Source organism: Neophocaena asiaeorientalis, unplaced genomic scaffold (assembly GCF_003031525.2).
Source record: "Neophocaena asiaeorientalis asiaeorientalis breed wild unplaced genomic scaffold, Neophocaena_asiaeorientalis_V1.1 scaffold225, whole genome shotgun sequence".
Lineage (NCBI taxonomy): Eukaryota > Metazoa > Chordata > Mammalia > Artiodactyla > Phocoenidae > Neophocaena > Neophocaena asiaeorientalis.
In genome coordinates this window covers 4,831,816-4,856,221 of record NW_020172364.1, presented here as the reverse complement: position 1 = coordinate 4,856,221, position 24,406 = coordinate 4,831,816, and the positions used below count along the sequence as shown (strand labels likewise).

At 38.8% G+C, this 24,406-nt stretch overlaps 1 protein-coding gene across 3 annotated transcripts; it reads left to right on the top strand.

The window, feature by feature from the left end:
- Nucleotides 1–1,039: 1,039 nt before the first annotated feature.
- Nucleotides 1,040–23,216, top strand: TRA2B (transformer 2 beta homolog). 3 transcript variants are annotated; one of them, XM_024767606.1, is made up of 9 exons: nucleotides 1,040–1,226; nucleotides 12,585–12,718; nucleotides 13,753–13,915; nucleotides 15,501–15,689; nucleotides 18,330–18,445; nucleotides 18,786–18,869; nucleotides 20,028–20,087; nucleotides 20,774–20,844; nucleotides 21,303–23,216. In XM_024767606.1, exons 1-9 carry the CDS (start codon nucleotides 1,191–1,193, stop codon nucleotides 21,311–21,313), a joined length of 864 nt encoding a protein of 287 aa, XP_024623374.1. In that variant the 5' UTR covers nucleotides 1,040–1,190; the 3' UTR covers nucleotides 21,314–23,216. The 3 variants fall into 3 exon arrangements, with proteins under 3 accessions (XP_024623374.1, XP_024623365.1, XP_024623384.1); XM_024767597.1 differs by having other exon boundaries at nucleotides 20,771–20,844; nucleotides 21,303–22,304; XM_024767616.1 differs by lacking the exon at nucleotides 12,585–12,718 and having other exon boundaries at nucleotides 20,771–20,844.
- Nucleotides 23,217–24,406: the final 1,190 nt, after the last annotated feature.

Genomic DNA, 24,406 nt, shown 5'->3' with positions numbered 1-24,406 from the left:
TGGGAGGGTTGTGTGTGTGTATGTGTGTGTGAGGGGGGGAATGTGAGGGGGAAGATGTACCAGGACTATTAATGACAGGTTTCTTTTTGGGGGTGATGAAACTGTTCTGAAATTGTGATGGTTGCACAACTCTGTAAATACAAAAACCACTTGAATTGTACACTATAAACAGGAGTATTGCGTGGTATGTGAATTATATCTCAAGAAAGCTGTTTTAAAAAATCAAATGGCCCTTTACAGGTATCAAAGTACCTCATCAGCTGGGTACCATACTTTGTTTTCTCTAAAGGGAAACAACAGGCCCAGAGGGATGTCTGAACTTCCAAGTTTGGACTCTTTCCACTATGTCATGTTGTTGAGTGATGGCATAATTAATCTTCACTCCTTGTGACACGGCTATAGCTGTACATCTCTCTAACGCAAAATCTTAGTTTGCAAGTGTATGTTTAACAGTTTTCCCTTATTAGACCACTAACTTCAGATGAGAGATTGTGGCTGATTTCAGTACATCAAGATCTGGTAAAGTGCTTTGGTATTTAACAGACGCTCAAATGAAGGGTTTTCAGGTAGGAAAGATCCACAACTGAAACTACAGAAAACCAAAGGAAAGCACGGAACCCAGTATACGGACATCCTCCCTCTCCAACCAAATCAAGACACAAAAAACGAGAAACGAATAAAGCGGAAGAACGGAGAGAAGGATGGGAGAAACGGCGGGCCTCTCCTCCCTCCCTTCCCCCACGCTCCACGACAGCTTCCCAGAAAGTTCCAGAAGAGAGTCAGGCGTGGCCGGTGACATCACGACGCCCCGTGGCGACCACCACTGAGGCCACTAGCGCGCTTTCTTTCCCGCCTCAAAAAGACCCGGAGATGGGGTTAGCGCGGCGCGAGGGGCGGGGTTTACGTCACGTACAGCTCGGGGCGCGCCACTGCTGTAAAGGGAAAGCCGAGCGCGGAGGGGCGGAGCCAAGAAAGCGCGCCTTCTGGGAGGGGGTGGGGCCTGGTTAAAGAGCGCCGCGTCACATCCGGGAGACTTAGAGCCCGAGCGGAGGCGGCGCGGAGCGTTTCTCGTCTCAGCGGCTCGGGAACCAGTGCGTGCTGCGGGGCTGCGGCTGAGCCTCTAGGTAGAAGGCGCAAGAGGTTGGCAGCTTCGATTGAAGCACGTCGGGCGGCGAGAGCAGCTAGAAGTCATGAGCGACAGCGGCGAGCAGAACTACGGCGAGCGGGTACGTAGTGGTGGTGCAGGGGGCGGCTGTGTGGTCCCAGCTTCTTGCATCTCTCTCCAGGCCCGTCGGCCTCGGGCCGGGAGACTGGGGCGATTTCGACTCCGAAGTCTGAGACCGGGAGGGATGGGAGTCAGAGGTTTAAAAGCCCTAGTGGATAGTGTCTTTATCCGTGAAGGAGGCCGCCGGCGGGTTTAGGTGGCCCTTTACTCGAAACGGCGGTTTTTTCCGTTATGGGGGTGGGGGGGAATTAAAAATGGCCGCTGCGTCCCCTCCGTGGTGGGGGAGGGGAGCGGTATCTCGTTTCGCCGTTGCTCTACTGTGAAGCCTCGCCGCAGCCATCTTGGGCTGGCGGGCTGGGCGCGCTGCCAGAGGCACAAAATGGCGGAGGAGCCGCGCGACTACCTCCAGGCCGCGGGGGACGGGGCGGGCAGAAAGGCAGCGTTCTTTGGGATTTTTTTTCTCAGAATTTAGGTTAAGACAGGATCATATTCTGGGCCCCGAAAGAATGGGAATCTGGGGTGTTCTTGGGGCCTCTTTTAAAATGGGGAAACTAGTCTGAGGTAGACTAAGTTCTGGACCCGTTAGTTTGAGGGGGTTGCGCGCCAGCTTTGTGTTCGGCCTAAATGGAGTGCTTTTCTTTGATACCGAAAGGGCTTTCAAACCCAAAATCTTTTTCGGTATCCAGAGTAGACCACGGGGTCGCTGAGATTTTCTTGTTTGAGGGAGTAGATTTTTTTCTGCGAGATGGTGGAGGAGAGATTGGCGGGCAGCAATTTACGGCGCCGTTGTTTTCTTTGTTTTGAGGCATTCCTACTCTGTGAAGCACAAGTTGTTGCACTTTTTAAAGTTTCCACTCCAAAATGTGGAGTTTGGTGAGGGTTGGAAAAACTGCAGAAATAAAGTTCCCGGGCTAAGAAAGCATGATATAAAGGTTGGTTGCGGGTTCGTGAGTACTAAGATGCAGAAATGTCAGTCTTGCCAGAATCTTGCATGTTTGGAGGTTTGTTAGAAGGGTAACAAAAAGCACCATGGAACTTGACTTTTTTTTACTTGATGGGATTAAGTTGGGTGTTTTTACAGTTTATCTGTAATTGTCAGGTAAATCTACTTAAATATCTTCTCAAACTCATGAAACAAATTTTAGTTGGTTCATTAGAAGGGCGTTTTTATAGAGAAACTCCTTAGCTCTTGGAGTCTTAGTGAATTTACTGTGTAACTTTGGAGCCAAGTCTGATTAATTTGGTTTGAACTAATCAGGCCCCGCCTTTACCTATGCAGATGAGTATTGGCTTTATATGTTTTTCCGTAAGACGATTGATTGCCACTGTCACCAGTGTGTGTGTGATTATTTTTTAAGCTCGCTCTTAGGGTGAGAAAGCTTGGATCAAGTTCACAAGTTGTTAAAGCTGTGGGTTATGGTTTCTGCCGGTTGAATATACTGTCGAAACTAGGCGTCAGTGTTCGGACTGGAAAGCAAATGATAATTTTAGTCTTCAGCTATTAAACAAAACAATTATAGGATACTTGTGCATTTTTTTGAGACTACAAAATGACTGGTCTCTGACTAGAGCTCTCAGTTGAATAAACCTGAGTAAGTTACTTGTGATGGTGTGCTTGAGAAAAATTCCCCAAAGGAAAGTTAGGGTATTTTTTACGTAAGGGAGGAAACAATTTCAAGAATTAGGTCCTGGTTTGAGACATCTCAAGAGACATTGTCATCCCATTAATCAAGTTTTTGAATTGGTACTTTCTGTTAGTAGAATATACATCCTAGTTGTATCACAATCCCGTTACATAGAATGGAGATTCAATAAATTCTTATGGAAGGAGACAAAGTAATAAAAAAATTTAAAGGTACATGTTAAAAATTGATATTTTGTCTTACATAGAGTCTTGACTTCTTGGAAGAGTTTTTCTGAACTCTGACGTTGTGGAGTACTTCCACATTGTTTTCTTTGGCGTTTGTTTTGTATGTAGATTGCTTTCCAGTCGGTTTATTGGAACCTGAAGTGGTTAGACTATACCTAAAACAAATACGTTTGGAACTCCCAAAGAATGCGTGGCAAAACCATAAAGCTCAGTGGGATGATTTAAATATAATGCCATTAAAAACACTAGGTAGGGCACTCAGGTCTGATTGGCTAGAAACTTCCTTTTGGGAGTGCCTGAAAACAGTGGGAAAACCGTTGCATTCGGGGTAATAATCTTGGACATGGCCTGCTATGAATAGCTTGTCTGGAGCCTGAAAAATTAACTTTCATTCCACTCTGAGTTTTCAAACATTACAAATTGTAGATGTAAATCACTAATACTAGTCTAATCAGCTAATGTTAATGTAATCACTAAAATCTTAACAGCTGGAACCACTTCCTGCCCCACCATAGCCTCCGGCCCCGCTGCTCTGAACTATCGATTCCTATACAGACTGGGGTGGGGTGCGAGCAATAAATTATCCTCGACTTGCTTGTTTTAGTGTGTTTACTTTATTGCGTGAATATTGACAGAGTTGTGGTTCCTTATGTTCCTTTGTCTTGTTTTAAATGTGCAGCTAGGGTGCGTTCCTGAATTTTTGTGGTTCGTTTCACACTTTCAGTTATGGCAGAATCTACCTTTTACCTGTATCTGGGATTTTTCATGTCAGAGTTGATAGATTTAAATTAAAACCTGTTTCTGATTAGAGCTGACTTCCCTGATCTGGCCAAATCCATGTTAAAGTAAGATATTATTCATTTCAAAGTTCTAGTTTCTTCCAGTCATTTCCCAAAATTGGTCACATTTTTTGCAAAGCACCTTTGGAAAAAAGATAGGTGCTTTTAGCAGATATGTCATGTCACAATTTGGGAGAACAAGAACATGATAGAGTCATGAAGCCAAGTTTAGAGGTGCATGGTAATGGTGAGAGGGGGGTGGTAAATAAATCTTGTAAGGCCCAATTATGGTCACACTCTTTAGGGTGTGGTGATGTTTGTTTGTTCTTGGCACTGGTTTAATGTTCAACCCTCCTAACTAATTTCTTTAGCTTGTACAAATGGGTCTTTAACTAGAGAAACCAGAAACTAAGGAAACGCTATTTGTATGGACCAAATCATTTTAATTTGTCTGCTATAAAGATTGCAATAACTACTCTTGATAGTGTTGCCTATTTTTGTAGAAGTAATGTGTATACAATATAGGTATATTATCTTTAGTCTTATTCTTTGTAGAGATGAATAGCATCTGGATACTATCCCATCAAACTGCCTTTGAGATTCTGCAGTTTATTTTCTCTTCTGCTTAATCTTGGGTTGTCTTTTTGAATTGTTTCTAGCTTCTAACTCTAAATCCAAATTTTCAAAACTAAAACATCAATCTGTTTCTTCCTAGAGGATTAAATTAATGTTGGTGGGAGGAAATAGTTTTGTTTCAGTGTGAGTCTGGTTAGGCACAAGTCTCTTGAAACCAGGTTGAAGAATATTTTTCTTGGTCTTAACTAAGAATGATTTAATGTTACGGATATGGCCTGGAACTAGAAGGTGGCATGTTCATACTGAAATGACACGTATTTATAAGGTAAGTACTACTGGTTTTGTGAAAAGATTGAACAGGAATTCAGAAGATGAGAGGTGTGTTAAATGGAATTTGCCTTGTACAGCTTTTTCCCATTCCTTATCTCCAATAAAATCCAAAGCCTGGTAAATATTAATACTTGCATAGTTGTTGACATTTTGCCCAAGAGGACAATGCTACAGTGTATATATCTTTTGAGCCTTAGCATTGCGTGTTATGTTGATCAGTTTTTTACTCATAATTGTATTATTTTCCTATGACCTACAGTGATGTGATTGGGAATTTTAAGTGTTCACCCAATTTAGTTTTTTGGGGGAGGGGGGTCAGGCTTGTTTTTAAGCTGGGGTTGGGGAGTTCTTCATTATAGCAAATTAGTCTTCAAATTCCCCCAAAATCTTTGCTTTGAATTGGGTTTTGGAGGTTACATTCTGATTTTTATCAACAAGATTGCTGAATATGACAGCATGGATGAGGACCCTTTTGGGGTTGTTTTTTGTTTGTTTTTTTTTGCTTAGATATTAGATTAAAAAAGTCTTCTGAAACAGTAAAACATACTTGCGCTTGAATGTTTTATGAATGTAAATTCAGAGTCTGTATGTATTTGCAAGAGATCCTTTTAAAAGCTTGGGCTTAGAGCTCATTTAGGCATGTCAGATGACAGTTTTTTCAGAAATTTTCAGTCTTTGAGGATTTTTCTATCCAACCAACCTTCTGGTAGAGTTTAGCTGCAGAAAGAAATAGTATAGTCCGTACGTTGATATGAGCATTGATCTTTATAGCAGATTCAATGAGTTTTTCTTTATCTCCTCCTAGTTTTTAAAATACTACCTTGTCGATCAACCTAATGAGTTTGCACGTTTTTAATGTTACATAAATTCCAGCTGTAGTCCCTAGAATTATTTTAACAAAAATTGTGTTGGTTATGGGACAAATTTCTGCTTATTTGTAAGTAGGATCTCTTAACCATATGTATATAACATTAGCCCAGTAGTTCTTCTGGTTTTATGAAGTGGCCACTTGAACTTAGCTGAGGTTTGAATGAATCTAGTATTTATATTATCTAGCAGTGTGCTTTGTTCTTCAAATATGAAAGAAGGGAGAATGTTGGGAAGGAGTAATGAAATAGCAGGAAGGCGTCCATATTGAAAACTTGTGGTATCTAGAGCTTTGGCCTCTTCCAGCATCTTCTGCACCTAAGCCCTGTATTTAAACTTTAGGAGGCCTTAAGAGGAAACCTGCTTGGGCATTCTGATTCCACGATTACATTTGTGCTGGCAGTAAACATTTCCCATTACATTTTAGTGATGGATATTAAAACGAATTACTGTGACTCCCTTAAATAAAAGTTATTTAAATTTTTTCCTGGATTAAATAAGCAATAATTAACATTGAAAAACTAGACTGAAGGTTATGGTTGTCTTTTTGATCAGATAGGTATAAAGACTCATCTCTCACTCTCTCTCTGGTTCCCCCCCCCCCCCCCCCCAGAAAGTTTTATTTTCAGAAAAACTAGGAGAGGAAATTGTTAACAGTGAAAGATCATAAGGTGAAGTTCAGGGAAACTAGGATGTTTTATGAGGGCAGTTATTTTGATTAAGGTGTTCAGTAGACACTATTATACTTTATTGATCTGTTAGGTGATATTGAGTCTTTTTAATAATTTCAGGAGGTGAGCTGTAATTTTCTCCCAATATTGCCACCTTTCAAAGTAGAATTGCTCCTTTGGACTGCAGAAGATTTTAATACTTTGTTCATTGAGGGGGGAGATTTTACCAAAAATTCTTTGAAAACACTGTTGGATTCAAGTTTGTTCTGCTTTCTTCATAGCTACTCGCATGTAGTAGTTGGTTGACTTGATTTGATCTTTTTAATGATTTTAGTTCTAAATTTAGTAAGTTGGGCCATTCATATTATAAAATCTCACTAGAGCAGCTTTCTAGTGGTGGGTTGAACACTATAGTCCAAATTTTCAAATTCCCTAATTGTTTTTTTACAGAGCTACTTTTGCAGTTAAAAAAATGTGTGACGTTAAATACATATCTTGCCCTTAGTCACAATTTGTAAACCTCTTCAACCCTCAGCCTTGTCATCATTGTGCAAATGAATTGTCCGTGCTTTCCTTTCTTGCACTTTTGTATTTACGTGTCACTTTTTGACTAGAGATGTGCTTTTGACACTGAACATACTTTCTATTGATGAATACCATAAGAAGTGTGAAATGTAATTATAGTTCTTAAAATGTCAGTTGAACAGTAAATGTTCAGTCGTGCACTTCACATTCAGCTTAAGCATGATAAATCTATTTGGAGTAGACAAAAGAGATTGATTATATATTTTAGAGCCAACAGGAAACTAGTTTCAGTTTTTTGAGCTGCATATTCTAGCTTTTCTAAAAATCCAAAAGGGATTTTTTTTTTTTCTAGTTTCAGTTTTGGCACTGGATTTTATCCTGGAGTTTTAAAATATTCTTCATCCTGTTCTTTTTCTATTAAGGTTAATGTTGAAGAAGGAAAATGCGGAAGTCGTCATTTGACAAGTTTTATAAATGAGTATTTGAAGCTCAGGAATAAGTGAAGCTGAAATTTGAAAAAATAAAAGAAAGAATGCATGCTAATTATCAGACCAGAAGTCCCACTTGTAGAATATTGAGCAATTTGTGTGAAGTGGGGAAGATGAAAGAAGTCAGAATTTGAAACGGAAGAATGAAGAAAAGAAATAAAAATGAAGTTAAGATAAGAAGTAATCTGGAATCAGAAAGCACTACGCTAAGTAATTACTAGTCTGTTTATGTGTCCCTGTATATTTTGCTAAACATGCATGCATTATTTGTTTAATAGAAGAAATATATACAGGGTAAAGAAGTGCCTTCCAGGGGAAACGTTTAAATTAGGTAATTCTAATTTTAACTTCTTAGTCAAATGATTGAAATGCAACTTTAAAAAATAATAATAACCCTTTGTAGTCAAATAGGAGGCAGGAATGAGCTCTTCAGTTTGGGTAACAGCCAGCTTCATGTTGTCTCCTGGATTTTTCATCTCTAACTTTGCTGGTCCTGGGGCATGAGTGAGTACCTCCAGAGTTGGAGTTGGTGGTCTGTCTTTGCCACCCCCCTGGACTCTTAATGCACAGACCCCTATTCAGTACAGAGCAATATATAGTAGAATGTTTTCTTAAGTTTGTCAGAGTTTTCCTAAAGAATGTCACCAGATTGGTTATAGAACCAAACCCCGAAAATCCAAGCAAAGAATTGGACAGGATAGTTCCTTTTGGCGTTTATGAAAACATTAATTTCTTTCTAGATGGCAGTAGTGGAAAGCTATGACCATTTAGGCCTTAACTTTAAGATGAATGTGTGCTAAATTCACAAGATGATTCTTAATTCTTTTCTGTTTAATTCTTATTCCAGCTCAATGACTGGGGTTACTGCTAAGGTTACTGCTAAAAAGTTATAGGGCCTTCCCTTAGAATGAGGTGGGTCACATAAGTGAACAGGATATCTAACTGAAAAGTGGCAAAAGTAGTAGTAGGTGCTTTTTTCCCTTTTCTCATTTTCTGTTATTAACACTTAACGGTTAAAATGTGAGAGATATAGATCATAAAGTAGCTTTATTCTGGTTCCCTACTCCCTCCACTTACTGGGAAAATAAACGCCAAAGTTCTGTCATTTCCCTTCTGTGTGTTGTGTTTTAGCTGAATAGAAAAAAATGATTGGTGCAGTCTTGTTACTTTCAGTTGGCTGGGACAAATGTATGTGTCAAAATAATGCCCAGTAGTAGCCAACCAACAGATGGCTTCTACCCTATTGGGAAAGCCAAGGCTATCACTTCTCCTTGAAATGAAGATAGCCTAAAAAACTTTGAGAGTTGTCAGACTTTACAGCTTTTGGAAAAAGTGGTCTGAATGACATTCTAGAGGAATCCATTTTCTGAGATTTTAGGGCCTGTTAGTGTCAGATTTGTGGTTTTTTTGTAATATTACTGTATCTTGCAAGCAGAAGAAACTTAACTTCCATTTATAGGCAATAGTTTCCAGTATTTGCTTTGTCCTGATTATTGCTTTGTAAAACTTGCCACATGTAAACTAATAACATTAAATTGGTAATGTTGATTTTGCATTCTGAATTACAGTTTAGGCAGAGAGCTGAGGCAAGTGATGTGAATGGATGTTATATTTCTATTTAAGCTCATGGATTCTTTTATCAGGAGATCTGAAAGGTCCTTGGGGTCCAAAAGAGAAAAGAGCTGTTAGTCATCTAAGCAGTTTGGAATTCGATCATATGGCACAAGCTGGAAAGATGTAAAGCAAAAATAAACATTGATGCTAGTGGAGCATCTCATCCATTCAGGTTCCTCTCCTGCCCTGGCCAAAGCATCTTTGAGTATGAGAGTGCATCCCTCTACCCCTTGTCTGGAGACTATGGGGGAGACAGGCCTCTTAGCCTGGGGCAGGTGTAGGTGTAAGGTACATGTCCTCAGGAGGGCTGATTAATGCCAGGGGGCAGGTGGGGGCAGAGAAGGTGACAAAAAAACAAGGTTTCGGGAAAATGACTTTGTTGGGGAAAAAAAATCAGATAGGTAAGAAGTATAAAGCTTGAAATTGATTAAATTAGTGAGACTTAACTAAGATCATAAACACCTATGGTGTTTTTAAGAAATACAGACGCCCAACTCCAGACCTACTAAAATAAGCGCTAGTTAGGGGTGTGTTTTTAAGTGCTAGGTACGTTTACTGCATACCTCTAAGAGCCACTGTTCAAAATGTAATTTAGTGCATCTAGTTTTTAAAATGTATGAGAAACCTAGTGATTGGATGGATTTTCCCACTTCTTTCATTTCTTTCAGAAAGTTTTTCTGAGATATTGCCATTCTCAGCATAGGTAGATACTGGTTGGTATTTTGTTGGAAGGCTGAGTTTGTTTTTCTCTGATGTATTCCGTGTAGATTGTATATTAGTATATGATTAAGATCCAGTCTATAAGAACTTGATGCCCTGAGCAGTTTTCAGGGAATTTTGGCTTTGTTATTCATGCTAACTTTAAGTATGTGACCCTTTTCCTTGAGATACTGACGTTCAGAGTAGTGCTTCTTTTGGTAGGATTTTAATGTGTTGACACTTATTGTTCTGACAGCCCTGAAAGTGGACTTGGAATTTTCCTTGCGTGTAGGGGCTTTTCCAGCTGGTTTTACAGATTTGACCATGGACCAAGGTTTAAAGCTAACTTTATGCTTTTAGATTTGGCTAATTTAGGTGTCATTTCTTCTAGACAGGCTAAATATCCTTGCACATAGTTACAAACCAGCTAATGGCCAATGTAACTGCAAAAAGGTTTAACTTTAAGACTACCCCTGACAAGAATGGTAGGGGGTTAGAGGCATTGTTTTCTGTGTTAGCCTAACAAGTGTCAGTACAGAATGGAAAAAATCTTAGCATTCTGGTGGTTTCTCCTATTCCTGGTCTGAGAAGTGATTACTCACAAAATGCATCTGCATGTAGCCAATTAGTTGTAGAGGTTGAGTGAAAAGTCTTATGATAATTTCACAAATACTGTATCTTTGACCCTTGATCTGCTAGAATTTCATGGGAAAACCTCATTAAGGTTTATTCTGAGGCTAGAAGTACGTACTTTTCCCTCTTGGTGGACAGACTGGTAAAGCATCTCAGCTTGGAATAAGGCTTTTCTGTTTACTGAAGCAAGAGGCTTAAAAGAGGATCTTGACTTTTTCTACTCTTCCTTTTTCAGATCCCTGAACTGATTTCTGTTAACTACAGTTACTTTATTGGTAATCTTTTAACTCTTACTGTGAGGCACCCATATTCTCTTCCTGCCAGAGCAAATTGTTTATGTTGGTTTCCATTAAAAGTCATAATCATTCCATGAAGTAATCTTTCTAGCATTGGAGTAAACAAAGGTATTTAGTTAATAGCTTTTGGGTCCCTGTTTCTTCCTTCTCTTCTAGATTAGCTTTTGCCTGTTGAAATGATGGCAGAAAGTGCATCCCCAATTTGAGAACTTCTTTGTTCGAGGAGGAGGAGGAGGTGGATTGTGCTTTAAAATGTCTCTTCAGAATATTTGCCAGAGAAAGCCAAGGGATTGTTGGTTGGGGTCCCCAAACCACTTCTAACCACTCCTTGATGGTAAAAGCAGCTGTTTTCACTAATAATTAGGGACCATCTTTGAATCTCTTTACTAACTCATGGCAGGAAGGAGAGGGGGCTGTCATGTTTCATGTCACTTTACACCATGTTTCATAATGACTGAAATCTTACTGTAAAGTTTCTAGAGTTGTTTTGGGTGTAGAGACCAGAACTCCTTTTGCCCACTGAGTTAACTCTTATGTTCCCTGTTCTAAACTTTAAGCTTTAATTTGTCTCTTCTGTGTTGCATCATAGGAAGGATCTTCCAAATTTTCTCCATTATGTTCTTAAGTCACAGAACATTCTAAAATGTTTTGGGCTGTGATTTAAAAGAATTTCGTATCTTCTGTCCTTTGAAGAATGGCCAGTGTATTTATTCTGAGGGTCTACCACACAGGGAGGTCTCTTGTGATAACTTCTATGCAGCTTCAACATTGATTCTTACCCCTACAGTGACTTACCTGTAATGTTGATTCCTTTTGAGTCTGGCTGTTTATCCTATGTTGGGCAGGAAGTTCATTAGACTAATGCCATTTAATTTGCTGAAGATGGATAACCTGGAATAAAGGTTGTCTTGGTTTGATGATACCTTGGTTAGCTATCAGACTGAGTGGATTCTCTTGTCAATTCCACTATTTCTGTTTTGGTGTCTTGGCAGAACCTTTCCCTAGGTCCAGTTCTTTCTATACATGTTTGCATTTTCCACTAATTATATATGCCTTTGGTTCACTGATGAACTAGTTATCCTGTTTACCCATTTCTTTGCTAGTTTCTTTTAGAAATCTTTTTTGTATTACCTACCTACCAGCTAGTTCCAGTTATGATAGGGGAAAGCTTGGGTATACAGTATATACCTAGATTTCCTGAACTTCCCTTCCTAAACCTAGATTAGGAACCCATGATCTAAACTGTTTTGGTTTTAATATGTCCTTTATGTAACTTTTCTAACTGCTTATTCTCAGTTCCCCATCGGTTGGCACTGGCTCATCTACACTTAGCTGAGTAAGATCTCTGGTACCCTCTTTAATTCTTACCTCTGCAGTTAATTCACTGCCTCTCTACTATAGCTCCATCTGGTTGCTTTGAGATTTTTAAGGGCTTCCTACCATGGTTAGGTGGACAGGCTCTGCAGATCTAGTGTCCTTCAAGCTGGTCCTTGCTTTCCACTAGGTTTCTACCTTTCTCTGGGACTTGAAACAGTTACCGTCCTTGTCTTTTTTCCCACTCAGCAGTAAATAAAACTTGAATATACAGTAAGTTTTAATTAATTTTATAGGGTTTTTTTTTGTTGATGGCAACTTGGTTGAAATAGGTGTGAGGTATAGGTGTCATAGTTTAATAAGGTTCTTTCTCAGCCTAGTCTTTATGGAGTAACATTCCCAAAACAATCCTTGGGCAGTTCCCTTAACTGCTTGGCTTTGGCACCCATTTCTGAAGAGTGGGGTCAGTTAACTCTTATCCCTGCTCCCTATAAAAAGGTGGAAGTTCAAGTTAATTGGCTTATGTCAATTGGAGCAACGTAACTATTACACCAGGTATATTCAGTTCCTGCCCTTACCTATGTTTTCTTATCTTGGAAGGGGATTGCTTTCCCTCGCCATTTATCTCACCACAGCTTATTTGTTTTTAAAGTTGCCCAGAAAGTATACAAATTAAACTTTTGACATCTACGTGTAGGAATCCCGTTCTGCTTCCAGAAGTGGAAGTGCTCATGGATCTGGGAAATCTGCAAGGCATACCCCTGCAAGGTCTCGCTCCAAGGAAGATTCCAGGCGTTCCAGATCAAAGTCCAGGTCCAGATCTGAATCTAGGTAAGAAAGACTGTCTTGGGATTTTCTTAGCTTTCAAATTGGTGTGTGCTTTTGTAAACTAGGAAGATAGAGAGGGTCAGTTCATTTGTTGGCTTATTTAATATTGGTACTAGAAATGAACTTAGTCGTTAAGATCTGGGAGATAGAAGACTTAAGTGGTTAAGAGCCTGGGTTTTTGGCGTTAGGGTTCAAATCTTACCTCTATTTTTTTCTGGCTTGGGCAGATTACTTAACCTTTTTCAGTCTTAGCTTCCTTATCTATAAAAGGCGAATTAGTAATAGTACCAGTTCTTCAGAATTGTGAGGATTCACTATGAGTTTTAAGTGAACTGCTTATTAGTATGGCAAATAGACTGCAGAACATTGGCTTTCAGTAACTGCAATTCTTGATAAATAGGTATAGTCTAGTATGACAAATGTATGTATAAACAAAAACACCTTAATGCAGCGCTATTTTTTTTTTTTTTAAATGTTCGTCAAGAGTAAGCTATACATCTTGGTTTGCCCAGGTCAGCCCCAGTTTATGCCGATTGTCAGGCATAATTAACAGCGCCCCCTTTCTCTCTTACAATGTATCCTCCTTGGTTTAAATGACAGTTCATATGATCACTGTAGTTAAGAGCAACTGGTTTTAAAACACTGCTGGAGAAAACTGTGATGGTGATTTTATCTTAAGTGAATAGTGGGCATAATGCAAGAAGCAGAAAAATAGAGGGTGGTATTCTGAGGGGTAAAGGTGGGTGCAAATCAAGCTAGTATGAAATGCATGTTTTATGGTTTTCGAAAGATAATTGTGTTAAGTTTAATCTCTAAATTATTTTAAGATATGATGGAAGGGAACTTTAGCTGGTAGTGGTTTTTTGGAACTCTTCCTGGCAGAGTAGAAGTGACTATATACAGAAGAAAAGTATCGATCCTGCTATATGCCTGAATTGTGTGTTCCAACTTTTGTCGTTTAACTCTAGAATAGAGTACTGAAAGCCATATCTTACTGTTAGCTATTTAGTCATAACCTTGAAGCCTTTGTCTTTCAGGTCTAGATCCAGAAGAAGTTCTCGAAGGCATTATACAAGGTCACGATCTCGGTCCCGCTCCCATAGAAGATCCCGTAGCAGATCTTACAGTAGAGATTACCGAAGACGGCATAGCCACAGTCATTCTCCCATGTCTACTCGCAGGCGTCATGTTGGGAATCGGGTAAGATGAAAAAAATGTTTTTAAAGCAGTGGACTGTTTAAAGCCGCTTTATAATAATACATAATATGTTCCCTTTTTTTCTTTTGTTTGATGTTAGAACTGATATTATTTGACAGTGGAGCTTTAGCATGAGTTACCTGTAGTGCCTTTTTAGTGTTTTGAGATTCTCTTTTTAAAAGATACCACCCATGTAATTGTCTACATTTGTGCTGTTGATCACATTTAAGATATTGTCACATTAACAAGGTATTGTCATATTAACAGCACATCAGATTAAAAAAATCTCCATTATACATTATTATTAGTACACTAGATCATAGGTCTGTATGTTTCATACTAATGTTAATTTACGTTTTCTGGGTTTGTTTTAGTACACTTTACAGAATGCTGTCCTGATTTTCCCATTTACTTTTTTTTTTAAATTCTGGGCTGTGTTGGGTTTTGTTTCTGTGCGAGGGCTTTCTCTAGTTGCGGCAAGTGAGGGCCACTCTTCATGGCGGTGCGCAGGCCTTTCACTGTTGCAGCCTCTCATTACGGGGCACAGGCTCCAGAAGCGCAGGCTCAGTAGTTGTGGCTCAGGGGCCTAGTTGCTCCGTGGCATGTGGGATCTTCCCAGACCAGGGCTCGAACCCGTGTCCCCTGCATTGGCAGGTGGCTTCTTAACCACTGCGCCACCAGGGAAGCCCTCCCATTTACTTTTAAGCAAGTTTCTTTCAGGTATTAAGGCTTTTTTATCTTCCACAAGAAGTTCCAAATGAGATGGCATTTAATGTGTTCATATTGTGGTTCCATTGTATAATATAATGCAAGTAGACGTAAAGGGAGTGTTTTGTTTTTGAAAGTGCCATGGAATTTGACTGCAGTAAATGTATGTATGATGTAAATGAAACCTTTAGGCAAACTCATTACGGCTACTGGAGTGTCAGCAACATTTGGTTCTTTATTTTCCTTACGGTAATAATTGCAAACTACTTATTAATACCTGTTAAATACAGTTTGGTACTCATCTTTGGTTACATTTATGTGTGTATATGTGTATATATATAAACACTTAATGTATACAATGTTTCTATAGAAATAAAATCAAGCTGAACATGCTCTTCTATATCTTTTTGGCAATTTAGAGCCTCCCATTGCGTGAGTGGTATATCATAACATTTTAACAGTATGCTGTTTTTCCCCCCTCTGGCTTATAGAGACAGTGCTATTCTGATTATCAATATGTGTGCATATTGTTGAGTATGTGGCCATTTCTTAGAATAAAGCCCTAGAAGGTGAAGAATCCCTTGGGCAAATTGCCCTTCAATCTCCCCCCCAAAAAAATGTCAGGTGCTTTTCACTAGTATGAGCTGCTGTTTCCCGTCCACTTACTAAGTTGAACTTACCCCTTTTGTGGTCTTTTCTACATGTTCTTAAACATGCTTGTGGTGTTGCTGTAATATTAATTTTAGAATAGCATTTTATTTCGTTCATTATCTTTTAGGGTTAGTGTGACATTTTTGGCTAATTTATGCATAGTTTCTTTTTTCTTTAACTTTGATTGATGACACGTTTTAAAGTTGAAAATCCATTTTTCTATTTCTAGGCAAATCCTGATCCCAACTGTTGTCTTGGAGTATTTGGATTGAGCTTATACACTACAGAAAGAGATCTAAGAGAAGTGTTCTCTAAATATGGCCCAATTGCTGATGTGTCTATTGTATATGACCAGCAGTCTAGACGTTCAAGAGGATTTGCCTTTGTATATTTTGAAAATGTAGATGATGCCAAGGAAGTAAGTAAAAGTCTTGTATCTTTGTAAAAATACCAGTCCTATTTTTAACTATTTTTACTGGGATAAGGACAGTTTTTGCTTTAGTAACTATATATAGCTTGAGCTAAAGGAAATGCATTCATCTGGGAACATACACTGATCAATATTGAATTTTTTAAAAAACCTAACGTGGACATTTTCAAATATTTGTACAGTAACAGAAAAGTATGACAGTTTGGTTCTGTATTCCATCTCAGTCCTCTCCACCACATTTGAAGTAAATCCCAACATAGTCAACTGTTTCCAGGTGTGGTATGTGTCTAGATAGAGATATTTCTAAAGTATAAGAATATTAATACTCATTTGGAGTATTTAATCACTGTTTATATCAAATTACTTTTTAAATTTTATTTATTTATTTTTGGCTGCGTTGGGTCTTCGTTGCTGTGTCAGGCTTTCTCTAGTTGTGGCATGCGGGGGCTACTCTTCGTTGTGGTGTGCAGGCTTCTCATCCCGGTGGCTTCTCTTGTTGCAGAGCATGGGCTCTAGGCACGTGGACTTCAGTAGTTGTGGCGCACAGGCTTAGTTACTGTGCAGCGTGTGGGATCTTTGTGGACCAGGGCTTGAACCTGTGTCCCCTGTATAGGCAGGCAGATTATTAACCACTGCACCACCAAGGGAAGCCCCCAAATTCCTTTTTTAAAACAAATTTTTGGCTGCATTGGGTCTTTGTTGCTAGGCACAGGCTTTCTCTAGTTGCGTCGAGCAGGGGCTACTCTTTGTTGTGGTGTGCAGGCTTCTCATCGCAGTGGCTTCTCTTGTTGGCAGAGCACGGGCTCTAGGTGCGCGGGCTTCAGTAGTTGTGGTGCATGGGCTAGTTGCTCTGTGGCATGTGAGATTTTCCTGGACCAGGGATCAAACCCCTGTCCCCTGCATTGGCAGGCGGATTCTAAACCACTGCGCCACCAGCAAAGTCCCCCCCAAATTACTTTCTAAAATGGAGAAGAACATTAAAAAGTGATAAAGCTATGACTATGACTCAGGAGAAAGGAACTGGTTTTGAATGTATACTAGCAAGTGATTTTATATTTAGAGTTAAGTTGACTTGAGGCAAAACATAGGAAGTAATTTTTTGGGGGGCCGTGCTGCATGGCTTACGGGATCTTAGTTCCCCGACCAGGGATTGAACCCAGGCCATGGCAGTGAAAGCACTGAGTCCTAACCACTGGACTGCCAAATTAAATTTTTTTATTATGTAGACTAAAGTAAAAATTCAGTGTGAGAATCTAGGCCACATTTAAGAAATCTGGACTTTAGATACATACAATATAAGGAAAAGTTGAGAAACTTAAATGACAAGCCATCTGAGGCCAATGTTGAGATGAGTAACTGAGTTCTAAATGAGATTATATGGTTATACATTTTCTTTTATATGTATATGTAACTTTGTCAAGATTATACTAACTTTGAAAAACCATAGATTTTAAAATAAAGCTGATCTACTAAAGGAAGAATTGAAAGCTGAATGCAAGTAATTATAATTTAAGAGATTTAAGGGATTCTTTAAGATCTCTTTCACTTCATTTTGGTAATAATTGAACCGTATAGGCTTCCTGGTTTCCCTAATTTTTTTTTTCTTTTTTTTGCTACAGGACCAGAGTTCACTTTCTGAAAGATAGCATATTTGAATCAGTAGTGCCAGAAACTGTCTTGAGGCAGAAACGATCAAACTAGAAAATAGCATACTTGGAATTAGACGTTTAAATTCTATTTAGGTGGAGGGGTGTTTCTTTAAATTGTGAACAAACTGCTATGTCTTTGGGATATTTTTTCCTTAAGTACATACTGTTTTATTTAGTCTGTGTTCTAGATACAAGAACTATATGTAATTCAAGCTTTCTTCATCCCAACCTTTTGCTTCCATAGCAGGGAGCCATAAACTTGTGTAAAGGATTAGACAGTAAATATTTTGGGCTTTGTGCACCATAAGATTTTTTTTTTTTTTTTGCGGTACGCGGGCCTCTCACTGTCGTGGCCTCTCCCATTGCAGAGTACAGGCTCCGGACGCGCAGGCTCAGTGGCCGTGGCTCACAGGTCCAGCCGCTCCGCGGCATGTGGGATCTTCCCAGACCAGGGCACGAACCTGTGTCCCCTGTATCGGCAGGCAGACTCTCAACCACTGCACCACCAGGGAAGCCCACCATAAGATCTTAATGACACCTTTCCAACCCTGTCAAAGTAATGGAAAAGTAGCTATATAATATGCAAATTAATGAGTGGGGCTATCTTTCGGTAAACCGTTTATGGTCACTGATTTTGAATTCCATTTATGATGAAATACTATTGATTTTCTTTCCCCTCACCCATTTAAATTCTTAGCTCATGGGTCATAAGTTGCCAGCTATGTACTGCTTTAGAGCTACAAGCACTGTGTTAGACAAAATATTTCATGGGTTTAAATTGGCTTTTGTGGTTTTTTGGGTAAGCTTTTCTGGGCTAGCTTTTATAAATAAAGATTTTATAGGCGGAAAAGCCTATTAATAAGCTGTCAGGCATAATGTTCTGGCCTAGCTGAAACATCCAGTTGGACCCTGTTTATAGCTGTTGGATAATTTGGGGCTTTGTCCGGGGTGTATATAACAACTTACATATCTTTTGAAGGCGAAAGAGCGTGCCAATGGAATGGAGCTTGATGGACGTAGGATCAGAGTTGATTTCTCTATAACAAAGAGACCACATACCCCAACACCAGGAATTTACATGGGGAGACCTACCTAGTAAGTTTATTTTCAAGGTTGTTAAAAATACTGACAGTTCAGTTTGTTCAGTTCCTCCAAGAACTACACGTAGTTAGGGGTGGGGGGGATCTGGCATTTCAAACTGGCTAAAACTCAAAGTCAATACAGTGTATTCAGTGGAAACATTCTGTTGGTACCACACATTTTGATTGGTATCATTTAATAGATCACATCCCACTTTTATCATAAATAAATGCCATAGATTTGGCTTTGCTGGGTAATTGATTTTCACCAGACCATTTTTCCCACGTTGGAAACTTAACCGTTATTATAGGTAAGATTTTAAGTTCGTACAAATCTTACTTACTGTTGTTCATAGTGGCAGCTCACGCCGTCGAGATTACTACGACAGGGGATATGATCGAGGCTACGATGATCGGGACTATTACAGCAGGTCATACAGGTAAGTTAAGCATAATACTAAGTTTAAGTGCCCAAAAAGTTGAAGGTCAAACCAGGTCTTCTCCTGAATCAGTTGCAACATAATTTAAGGCAGCACTATACATACCTGAGTTTTAGTCTTTGATACAAGTCATTACCTTTAATACTAAGATCCAGGCCCCGAGTTTACACTAGTTGTTTTGGCCACACCATGCGGCATCTTAGTTCCCTCACCAGGGATCGAACCCGAGTCCCTTGCATTGGCAGCATGGAGTCTTAACCACCAGGGAAGCCCCTAAACTAGATTTTATGATTATGTGTCTTTTTAATTTATCTTTGTATGTATATTTTTTAAACACCAAGTTGTAAACCAACTGAAATCCTTGGTTTCAAAACATGACAGTGAAAACAATTATAGACCATACTTCATTTTTTTCCCCCTTTTTTGTTTTTAAAGTGAGTTTCATAAGCTGTGTTTTGAATGTCATTGCTTTATAAAGCAATTTTTCGTATCTAAGGAATCGTGCACTGAAGGGCAGGGGAAATTGATTCTTGAAAGAATCAAAGAAGTAATTATTTAAGGACAATAATTAGTGTAACAATGGTAAGTTTAGTTACCAAAAATATTGATATATATTTTGGGGTTTAGCAAGGAAATGTTCATGACACTGGGAATACTTTGAAAGGCAAAAATGAAGTAAAGTTCTCTATTTTATTAGCAGCAGCAGGTAATTCAGACCCTTCCTTGCTTGTCAAAATGTAAATTGTGTAGTAAGTATTGACCACAACAGTTAATCCTTGACACCTTATTTTAGTGTGGTGTTGAGGTGTGGGTGTCGTCTTTTGCACCCTATTCAGTAATGTTTTAAGAAGTTGACAGTCCTGACATTTAATACTGACAAAAAGAAACTTTCTTAAAAGTGGCATTTCTGTACTGACACTTTAAGGGATTGATTTGTGGAGGCTGCAAAGATTAGGGTCTTAATATTTTATTTTAATTCATGAGCATTTACTTTTAATGATATTCATTTTAACCACCAGGGAGAGCTCTATGCCAATTTGTAAAGAGGTGGCAAAAGCAGCTAGCTTTCACTTTTGCGAGTTTTAATTTTATTGCATGAATTGTGTGTACTTTCAAAAAATTTTTAAATGAATATATATTGCTTTTCTGCCTTCACAGAGGAGGAGGTGGAGGAGGAGGAGGATGGAGAGCTGCTCAAGACAGGGATCAGATATACAGGTATGCCAGGAGAAGATTTAAAATCTGTACAATATTAGAATGGCTCACATAAAGACATCTTCATTATTATTATTTTGGTAAATTATAGTTGGCATTACACAGAATTGGATTGCATGAAGTTTATGAATATATTGTAACTGAAGCCAAATGACAATGTGTACATGGCTTAATTTGTGTGTTCACAGAAATTAATTGTGCTTACACTAGGTCATTTACTCAGTGGTACCATTTTGTACCTTAACATGAGATACGGCAGAAACTAAGTATTATTCCTGATAGTTTTATTAGCTTTTTATAAGTATTTCAGAATAGCAAGTGAGTATTCAAGTTGATCTTTCTTACACAGAACTAAATCACTTTGAAGCACTGTGAATGAAATTTTGTTTTGGGTGCTCATAGGGTATAATTTTTTTCCCTTCTCTAAGCCATTTTAAATTCTGTTAAGTATAATGTTAATTAGCAGATGATCAGTGGATCAAATACAGCAAGGAGTATTCAACCTCTGATAGTTTGAGGGGTTATTTGGTACTGGGCCTGATAGTGTGCTTCATTCTCAGGACTAAAACAGACCTTGAAATCCTGTGACTAATGCAATATTTTTCAAGGTCAGTGAGTTTTGGAAAGTGACAAAGGGATCATATATAATCTCGGTAGTCTTAGATGGTGTTGACATTTGTTTACAGAAGACGGTCACCTTCTCCCTACTATAGTCGTGGAGGATACAGATCACGTTCCAGATCTCGATCATACTCACCTCGTAAGTTTTTATTGATTTATATGATTGTTTATATATTGTAATAGCATGGCTTGCTGTGACTTACCAAACAGCAGATAATGGGTTAATTCAATTAGTTTTATCTATAGTTCTCTCCAACTTTTGGTTTAAGGAAGTATAGGAAAACAACCCTTGGATCTTACTCTTGTTGCTTATGTTCTGTCACCATTTGTAGCTTTTCCTTTTAGGAGTCCTTGTTAATGTTTGTACAGCTTGGAAACATTTGAGTGACTTAAAACCTTAGCTTTCAGCTATATACTCCCAGCTATTTCTGTTTAACATTGGTCGTCTTAGTGTAATCTTTATGTGAAGGTTTTCCTCTATTTTCACAGGAGAGAATGTGGTACATAGGAATTTCCTGATGGCAGAGTAGTTTAAAATGCTCAACATTAAAAGTACACACTTGAGTATTGAAGAATATTTATTTCTTTTCTTCCTAGGTCGCTATTAAAGCATGAAGTTGAAGACTTTCTGAAACCTACCCTAGAGTTGGGATATTGTTTGTGGACAATATTTTTTATTGTCTCCTGTTTAAAAAGTGAACAGTGCCTAGTGAAGTTAGGTGACTTTTACACCTTTTATGATGACTACTTTTGGTGGAGTTGAAATGCTGTTTCATTCTGCATTTGTGTAGTTCGGTGCTTTGTTCAAAGTTAAGTGTTTTCAGAAAAGTATGTTTTGCATGTATTTTTTTACAGTCTAAATTTTGACTGCTGAGAAGTTTCTATTGTACAAAACTTCATTTAAATGGTTTTTCTACTGAATCCAGGGTATTCTGAAGATCGAAGCCTGTGTGTAAAATGAGCTACCAAATGGCAAAAAGCAACAATAAAGTTTGGTTTTTACTTTTCTTTCTAACATATCAATGGTTAGCAGAACTGTTCAGAATAGACTGTCAGTAGTAAATTCAAGACAAAATGCCCGTTTTCCTCCAGTCCATAAAACATACCATACTTAATATACCTGCAATTAAGTGATTAAAAATTATGCTCTGTAACTCTATACTGCTAGTATTAGGCCTAAAGATCTTTCAATACAGCTAATGCTTAATATAAATGTGAATTTGTCGGCGTTTATATAATCTGTATTATATATATAGCAGGGAATAAGATGAGAGTTACACAATGAATGCCTTTAAAAGGCTATTTCTTAAAGCTGTTACAAGGGGATAATGGTATTTCAACTAGTTATCAGCAAGTGACAATACATTCCACCACAAATGTACTCTTGTTCTTCTAGCTTTTAGATTATATGGAAAAACTGGGTGCTTCAGGATTTGAGAAAGAGAGAAGGGAACACTACACCTGTGTTGTGGATGAACTGAAGACTTTGCCTGTTCATTTTTTAAATATTTTCAGGTCCTTTGCTTACCAAAGGAGGCCCAATTTCACTCAAATGTTTTGAGAACTGTGTTTAAATAAACGCAAATGAAAAGAGTAAAAGGCTGGTACAACTCAGTTTATAAAGATTTTGTTTTAACCTTGCTACATATATAATTGAGTTCTTTTGGACTCAGTTATATTCTTTTTGTTGTTATTGGTGTTCTAAATAGATAAATTGTGTATTCCTGGCAGATAAATCGAAGTGAGTAACTAGGTATTGGAGTGATCATCTCCACTTGCAGATGGTGTTATATTAAAATAACTCTAGTCTCCACACTTGCCCTGAAGGTACCTGAAATGCACATTCTTAGTTTATTTTCATGGTCATTTCTAGTGAAGTTGCTATAGGCAGGTAATTAAAGTTTGTTAGACTGCTGACTTTTGTATTATTACTTAAATGCAGTATAGTGTGTCCCAGGTACTTTGTAAAGCACTTCCCATAAAGCACTTCCCATATATTAATACTACGTTCAGTCTACATCAATCGAAATGGTGTAGTAATTTACCTTAGGTCAAACAGCTGTTAAAACAGCAATGCTGGGATCTGAACTGGACCAGTCTCAATCCATACTCTGTACTCTTAATCATGATGTCATTCTGCCTCTAACCTGGGTAACCAGATGATTAAAAATACTGGTAATGGAGTGTAGGCATTATTTGTAGGCCTAAATTTGCCAAACTTACTGGACAGGTAGAGATAGGCTGAAGAGTGGTGAGACGCCTTTCCTGTTCCGAGACAAGAAAGCAAGTAGTAATCTGTTAGTGTGCTATGATAGTAGTCACCTGGTTTACAAAAAGGGTTTTTGTAAGCCATAAAACAGTATATAAGCATAAGAATTGAAGACCATGTGTATGGAAGGTGTAAATGGTCACTTCCTCACAGTAGAATTTGGTACAAACAGGTCCCTTTAAGACTTACTGTTCACACTGTGGAACATTTTGTTCCCATAATTAAAGCTTTCTTACATTTAATTGCCAGCCTTTTTTGTCACTTTTGGGGGGATCTCAGAATACTCTCTGAGTGTATCTGATCAACTGTTGCTGCATAATCAGTCATTAAAACTCAGGCACACAACAGGAACTTCCACTGCTGATCTCATCCAGGCTCTCATCTGTAGGACAGCTGGGGTTGACTGATAGACTGCAGGTGTGTGCATTTGTTCCACATGGCTCAGCCTCCTTGGAAAAGTGAGCAAACCAGCACATTTCTCACTGTGATGTGGAAACACAAGATCATGACGTTCAATCATCCAAGTACATTTCAAGCCTCTGCTTGTAATAACATTACATCTTTTCTCATAGGCAAAAGCAAGTTTTCCAAGCTGGTATTAGATAGGTGTCATTTTCTCAGCTTCCCAGCATGCAGACCTGCCATTGGGATACTCCCCAAGTTGAGTCCTGCTGAGAGGCAGAGCCCACCTAACACCATAGATGCCCCAAATCCCAGATGCTTGTTTACCCATCCTTTGCATCTACAGCATATGCCTGTGAACTAGGCATGGTCAGTCAGGTGTATGCAAACTTTAAACCTTAAACCCAAGAAGTAGGGAGAGTAGAAAATTATCCAAGTGAGTAGAGTGGATAGTAAGTGCCTTAAAGATGTCAGCAATATGTGAGAGGGAGTGGAACTAGGGGATAGGGAGGTGGTTATATCTCTAGCCAGCAGATTCCTTATCTGGTGTCAGTGGCAGCAGTGGGACAGGCTGGTGTCCACAGTTTGGCAGTGGTGATGACCTCACTGGACTGACTTCATGGTGTGGCTAAAACTTCCTTCCAAGCCTGACTCTCCTTTCCTCCTGCAGTCTGCAAACTTAAAAAGACACCAAAAATTTCCTGTATCTGCTTAAGTCAGCTGGCATTTTTTATTTATAATCAAGAATCTTGACTGATAAGTAACTCCTTGTCATTTGTGATGCTTAATTGGTAGCCATCTCTAGTCTCAATCTGTATTCTCTCTAATCCATTCTTCATTAAGCAGTCAATGTCTTAAGAGGTATATCAGATCACATCATCCCTTTGTTTTAAAATCCTTCAATGGTTTCCTCTTGCATTTAGATATAAATCCAAATTTTTTTTTTAGTGACTTGCAAGGACCTTCACTAACCCCTCAACCCACCAGGTCTCTCCAACCTCATCTTGCAACTTTGCTTTTGGATACTAGA

Bases quoted from the DNA above. Each gene is read 5' to 3' on its own strand.
- TRA2B (XM_024767597.1), top strand. From the start codon at position 1,191: ATGAGCGACAGCGGCGAGCAGAACTACGGCGAGCGG. The intron at 1,227-12,584 runs GTACGTAGTGGT...ATCTACGTGTAG, and splicing joins AGCAGAACTACGGCGAGCGG to GAATCCCGTTCTGCTTCCAG. The intron at 12,719-13,752 runs GTAAGAAAGACT...TTTGTCTTTCAG, and splicing joins AGGTCCAGATCTGAATCTAG to GTCTAGATCCAGAAGAAGTT.